General features: G+C 38.0%; 1 protein-coding gene across 1 annotated transcript in view; it reads right to left on the reverse strand.

The window, feature by feature from the left end:
* Nucleotides 1–319: 319 nt before the first annotated feature.
* Nucleotides 320–7,347, reverse strand: part of LOC110039510 (probable ribosomal RNA small subunit methyltransferase B) — a 55,331-nt gene continuing 48,303 nt past the window's right edge. The window contains exon 7 of the mRNA XM_020744600.1: nt 320–660. Coding sequence (XP_020600259.1) covers nt 517–660 — 144 coding nt within the window. The 3' untranslated portion in view covers nt 320–516. The remainder of the gene's footprint in view (nt 661–7,347) is intronic.

The raw sequence follows: 7,347 nt of genomic DNA on the forward strand, positions 1-7,347 counted from the left end.
GACACATAGCTACGGGAGACAATTCTACAGGTGTCAGCTGGACATTACATAGAAGTGTGACTTCTTCCGATGAACAGACAATCCAACAGATTCCGTTGCCGATAGTGATCGGGGTTGTACGGTATCCCTGAAGAACGACGTAACACGTGACATACGCCGTTTGGATTTTAAAATTAATATTATCATATTTTTAATTATAATTTTAATATATATATATTTTTTATTAATCTTGATACTCACTATTAAGTGAGATATATATCTTATTTTTGTAATGTTTTAAAGTCATTTTTTTTTCTTAAGTATTAAATATATTGCTATGACACTGCTCTTGCAAACAACATTACTGCACAAGGGTAAAATAATCATTTATTCATAAACAACTGCAAAACAATTGTTTTCCAACAACACAAACCAAACAACTAACTAGCTTATCTGAATTAGCTGCTAATCCACAACTTATCTGGATCAACTGCTTATTAATAAACTGCGGCTACCCCAAGCATATACCCTTAGCAATTAAAAGAAATTGTCCGCAGATCTGATCAGTCTAGCTGCAAATGAGCCATCCATAGAATGCTTGATTGGATCAGATTTATAGAAGCCGTTAAGATCGACAAACCCAGCAGGAACAAATCTATGTACAGGATCCACAGCAAATTCCTGAAAATGAATTTAATATGTTAAGATTTTCCTCATAAGGATGAATGAAATATAAATTAATTGTTAGAATATCAACTTCTCAGGGCATGCAGAAATTATGAGAAAGTCCAACACAACTAAGGGTCCACTTGGGAATGTTGCAGCTTTTTATAAAGATAACTTTAAAACTGTTGTGGGTAAATCAAATTTTTTAGAGGTTGTTGCGAGTCTTATGTTTTCTTTTTTCAAAAAATCATACAAAAGTTTCTTATAGTTCCACCCTTCAACGAATCTGATTCTCAAAAGGCAAGTTTTCGCACAAAAATTTCTAGGTAGCAAGAAAGTAGTAGTCAAATGAATGTTTGATAACTTGGTAAGAAAATAAGTGGCATTTACAAACATAGCACCCAATTCCTGTATTTGCATAACTACCACATAAACTTCGCTTTGGCATTCATACCATCCACATTTTTAATATCACATAAAAATATCATTATTTGAACTTAAAAAAAAAAGGTGACAAACAACTTTCACGCATGTATGTATATATATATATATATATATAAAAGAGCATCGGAGGCTCACTACGTGTTAAAATTAAGAAACATGTACAAAGTTGGAGGGGAGGAGGAGCCCCATCTAAAACAGCCAAAAAATACTTTTAACACACCCCTAGGGGTTCCTCCTCCCACATTACAACTCATGCGAAATGAAAACTCCAAACTTACAAGTATACCCAAGCCAAAAAAGCAAAACTCAAAATTAGTATACATGTGCCCGTGTAGTAGAAATAGCAGGAAAAGAAATAAGAGAGAATCCAAGGAAAAAAAGAGGCAGCAAAAATCTCCTAATCCACTGGAAACACTCCAGCAAACAACAGTGCAAACTGGGATGTCGATCGACTGAGAAGAGCAGCCAAACAACACAAGACTAGCGTAAACCAAGAGATCAGGAGAGCCAGAGATACAAAGCCAGAAAGGGGTGCAATCCGAAACCTGCCAGCAAAATAAAGAAACCACAAGAGGGAGGATGCAAAACCAAATCACAGTAAAGATACGGGAGCACCCAGCCATAGAGCCGAGCAACAAGTATCTAAAATCTAACATAAAGGCAAATCCAGGTTATCACCAGTAAGGAGACGTCTGAGGGGAGCAGGGGGAGATAAACCTACAGAGCATGCATCCCCAGTTTGTCTGGCTAACCAATCACAGGGGAGTTGCCCTCTCTAAGGATGGAACTCCAACTCACTTTCATATATCTTTCAGAAATTAAAGTAGAAATACGTTTAGAATGCATATAATATCCCGAAGAGAATGAGAGATAACCAACAGTATATCATAGAGCATTTTCGAATCAGTTTCCACCTCAATCGTATGAAAATTGAAAGCAATTGCCACCAGAGGAAAAAGGAGATAGAGGGAGTTAAAAGTTTGTGTCAAATCCATTTTCCCCAAAACCAATCCCGATGAAAGTGTAAAGTGCCATAGATTAACTTGCAGACCGATTGAGAAGTGGTCCTCTTCCACACGGGGAAATCCCTGTGAGAAGGGGCAATAGGTATAGTATTATATACTTAACATTTTGCTCCCCCACAATAAAACACGGTTTGGTGAAATCTCATCTATCTTGAGAAAAGAAATCAGAAACAAGTTATTAGTACGGGGAGGATGAGAATATTCAGAAAGAAGACAATCCCCAATTATCATTCCAAAAAGAGATGTTACCGTCACCAATGTCCCAAAACATGAAATCACTAGCAATAGACCTAGCATTAACAACAGTTTTCCAGATCCGAGAATCACCAACCTTCTACAAAACCTAGGAGGGGTGAGAAAAATCACAGTATTTCTGATGCATAAAAGTGACCCATAGAGAAGAGCCCATTCTAAATTTAAACCAGAGTTTGCAAAGGTTTATTTCTACTGTGTGTTTCAAGGCTTTAAAGCCAAAACCGCCAGCCTTCTTAGGCTTACACAACCTTTGCCAAGAGCCCCAAATCTTCTTAGCACCATTCCCCACCCAAAGGAATTTATTGAAAAGCCTCTCCATGACATTAATAACACTTTTCTTCGGATTAAACACCTGCAAAGCATATAAAGTAATACTCTGAAGCACACTAGATAGCAATGTTATCCTGCCCCCAGTAGAAAGGAAAACATTTCTCTAATCGTTAATTTTACACTTGATTTTATCAATAACATCATCCAAAAGAATATGTTTCCTCCTTCCCCTAATCAAATTAACCCCAAGGTATTTAAGAGGGAGAGAGAGAGACATAGTGATAACCTGTATAAGAAACCCCCCAATGAATAAATTGCCGCTTAACCTGTTTGCCAAAATACATCTGACATTTGTCACAATTAAAAACTCGTCCTGAACAATTCTGGAAATCATTTAAGAGCCTCATTAATTGTTTTAAGGCAAGTTTAGAGGTATTAGCAAAAATAATAACATCATCCGCGTAAACAAGGTGAGAAACAACCATTTTGGCCTTATGAGAAAACTGTGCAAGAGGGTGGATCAGTTGAAAATGATTAAGCATTCTAGATAAATAATCAAAGGCTAAAATAAAAATAGTAGGGGAGAGGGTCCCCCTGTTTAATGCAGCCCTCGTAGCAGAGAAGAACCCAGAAGAGTCACCACATAAAAATTACCATTAACCAGGACGGAGTAATGATTGTTAGCCAACCATCTGAACCCTCTGGCCTTCAAAACGTTGATGATAAAATCCCAGCTAATAGTATCAAAGACCTTGATATCTAATTTGATATCTAGATTGTCACCTCTGCATTTTTTATCAAGATCTTGTAAAATTTCCTGGGCTAAGAGGATATTGTCAGAAATATCACTGTCTTTTATAAAAGTCGATTGATGTGGAGAGATGAGAGAAGGAAGATGAGGTTGTGGCTGGTCATAATCAATTTGCTAATAATTTTCGAAACCACAGAAGTGAGCGAGATAAGATGAAAATTCTTCAAATGCAATTTATCATTAGATTTAGGTATAAGAACTATTAAGGCGGAGGTAAAATACTTTCCAGGATCTTCTCCCTGATTAAAACTTTGAATCACAATAACTACCTCTTTTTTATGATGTCCTAGCAAGAAATATAAAAAGCAAAAGTTAGACCATTAGGGCCAGGAGCCTTCTGGGAGTGAATATCTTTGAGCGCAGAGAAAATTTCCATCTCAGAGGGGGGGATCAGACAAAGAGAGGGAGGAAACCATATCTATATGAGCATCAAACATTTCCGAAAGAATATCAGTGACCGACAGAGCATCAGCATAAAGAGAGGTAAAATAATCAGCGGCATTGGAACCAATTTGATCAACATCAGTGAGGACAACACCCTCATCGGTAACAATCTTAAGAATGACATTAATATTCCGTCGATGTTTAACAGTGGCGTGAAAATACTTAGTGTTTCGATCACCATTTCTAAATTAAATGTCACAAGTTTTTTGTCTAAGGAAATCTTACTCAATAGTGATTTCCTCCAAGACAATATGGTGAGCATGGGCTAACTTAGCAACAAGATCAGGAGTGTCGATCACCTGTGCCTCCAGCACATCCACCTCATGTTGGGCATTCAAAACCCTGGAATGCACATAGCCAAAAATATCAAAGTTCAACTTCTTTAAAAAAGTAACCACATTCTTATGCAATTGCCATAAAATAAACCAAGAGCTATCACTCCACTGCAAGACCCAAGTCTGCTTAATCAAATCAAGAAAGGTAAGATGAGAAGTCCAAACATTAAGAAATTTGAAATGAGAGTGAGCAGGTTTAGCATGAAAAGCCAAGCTAAGCAAAATTGGATTATGATCCGAAGCAACATGATTAAGATGCTTGACAAGTATAATATTATAATAGCCTAGAAAAGGGAGTTTCCCAGAAATCCATCCAGTCTCTGCATAAGAAGACCCCTCCTCCAAGTATAGGGAGTATAGGGAGGACCCGAGAAGGACCCGAGAAACCCAAATCATAGAGACCAACATCGACATGTGCTCACATAAGGTTCGTATCAACTTTAGCACCACCCATTCTCTCCGAAGAAGACATAATCATATTTAGATCACCCCCAACAAACCATTTATCAGAAATAGAAGCACCCATTTGTGGAAGCTGTTGTCAAAGAAGTAATTTGTCTCGTAATAAGGAGCTGGCGTAAATAAAGATAGCCCAACCATGAAAATCCTCCACCTGAAAATGAATTAGAACATACTGCATATTATCATGAATAATATTGAAAGTGATGTCATTTTTCCAAAAGAGCCAAATTTTATTGTTCTGATTACTATAGTGTATGTAATTCTTGAATTTCTTAATGATATCCTCCTTATGAACCGACACAAATGACTCCAATAGATCAAAAATATCTGGCTTATGGACCCTACATAAATGTTTTAAACGATTAAAGGAGTGGGGGTCTGCCACTCCCCTAATGTTCCATACAAGAATGTTAAACATGTTGGCCCAAAACACCCCCCTCCTAGCAATTCTAGGGGGAAGGTGCAAGTGCTCACCCTCAGAATGATAAGTGATATCAATATTATTTGAATTTGTCATATTAGGAACTTCTGATTTCCTTCTACTGCGTTTCCTACTGTATTTTTGAATTGTTCATTCGGAATCCAAAGCCAAGGCAGCAACAACAACTGGGTCAAGCGGTGGAGTGGTAGAAAGTATAGTAGTGTGATGTGTAGATAGTTGTGGGGTGTCCTGAATGTGTAATTCTCCAGGCAGTGCAATGGGGAGCTGTACCACATTTTCCTGCTCAGGTGTATTGTGTGTGGCAGCAAACGGCTCCACATTCTCTTCAGACCGCTCAAAGGGCAAAGGGGCTACGTGTGCTACGCCATCGATATGGGCAACACTGGTTTCCTCCAAGGTAGGAGCAATTTGTTCAGCAACCGGTTCAATAGGAGGTGTTTTCAGCAGAGGATAAACGACCCAAAAAAGTTTTCCTCAGTTGAGGATGTAGGTGAAAACAGTGTACCGACTCATGCCCAAATATACGACAGTGAGAGCAGATATGAGATGTTTCTCAAGAATCACCTGTTGTCAAGGAGGGGGAGGTAACATCACACTCAGAGTATGTTTGGCCCCGCTTTTTCATCGCTTCGCGGCCCCAGGCCGCAAATATATTCATATTTTTTTCGTTTGGGAGCGCGGGGGCGGGCTGGCGTCGAGAAAGTTGGCGGAAAGCCGGGCCGCGGGTTCTACCCCGCGGCCCGCGTTCTGGACCGAAAATTATCGGCTTTGCCCCGCAAGCTCTCTCGACCGAATTCATTTCCGCTCAACTCGTCTTCTGCCCCAATGCACGACTGATCTTGCTGACTGATCTCGCGAAGGGAAAAAATTTGAAGCCGACGCCAAGCTCTATCGCCCTAGCACCACAGATTTTGCGAAAATCTTCCCCCATTCTCAGCATCGCTCTCTCCTTCGTGGTTGTTAGCCGGCTTCCCCTAGGTAAATACTTCGTTTTCCCCTTTTTCCCTGTTTCGAGCTATGCCTATTCGCTTTTTGCTGTTTCTCTGTCAATCTGATCCCGTATGAAGGGAGCCAACATTGGCTTCTTGAAATGATCAATGTTCTTCTCTCCCGTTTAAGGTTCCTCTTTGTTTGATCAAATCCATTAATAACTATCCTGTTTCCAAGTCAAATGCCTTCTCTTTGATCCTCTTTATAAGGGTGTACCACTGCTGTTGGCAATAAGTCCTTTAATGATTAGTTTTAAAAATATTTGTTTGTTTCCTCTCATCTATGTTGCTATTCAGTAAATGCGTTTACTTCTTAGCATTGAAGTAGTATAGATTAAGCATCCTTTGCAGTATGGAATTGAATTAAAAATAACCATTGTTGTAAGCATTAATGGCATAATTATTGATGAATATAACATCATATTCTCATATTTTTTTCTTTTTCATAGCACTTTTGATACTCATTGCTAAGTGAGTGGTGTATTCGTACTATTGTTATGTTTTGAAATGATTTTATGCTTCTGAATTATCGAATTTGTCGGTGTCATAGTTATTTTTATTAAGCTCTAATTGGAATTTTGTGTTGAGGTTGAATTGCAGAAATTTGATTTTTCTTTTATGAGGATGTAAATAAAGTGCTGCAATTTGACTTTTCTTTTATGTGGATGTAAATAAAGTTTGAAGCAGTCAATTTCCTTAAAATGACCAAACCACTAGTACTGATTTTTCTTGAGAAATAAACCAAAACCGAATCGATAAAGTTTGATAAGTTTTATTGTGAGAAATTTTGCTCTACGAAGATCATTTAGCTTCATGTGAGCTTATTTTTCTTTGATTTTTGGTGATTTTGTGTATTGTGACGGTCTAAGACGTTGTGTATGAGATTTTTGAGTTCGTAGTTGTTGTGCCACCTTGACTATTATTTGGTTGCTTTGTTAAGCATTTGATGTTGTAAAAAATGCTCAGTTGTAAAAATTTCCAAAATGCTCAGTTGGAAATAAGTTTTGTTTAATCTCAAGAAGAAGAAATATACAATCCTAAAGGTGTCTTAACATAAGAATTTGAAGCTATGGCGCTTAGCTCATTAAAATATTTCAGGAAAATAAGATCAAGCGTAGGGATGTTTGTCTCTCGACAAAAAAATACACCATGGACTTACTAAATGAAACACATCAGTAGGTCCTTTAAAATGAACTGGAGCTAAGGAAGATTTAATACCAATTGA

Source organism: Phalaenopsis equestris, unplaced genomic scaffold (assembly GCF_001263595.1).
Source record: "Phalaenopsis equestris unplaced genomic scaffold, ASM126359v1 Scaffold000002, whole genome shotgun sequence".
Classification (NCBI taxonomy): Eukaryota; Viridiplantae; Streptophyta; class Magnoliopsida; order Asparagales; family Orchidaceae; genus Phalaenopsis; species Phalaenopsis equestris.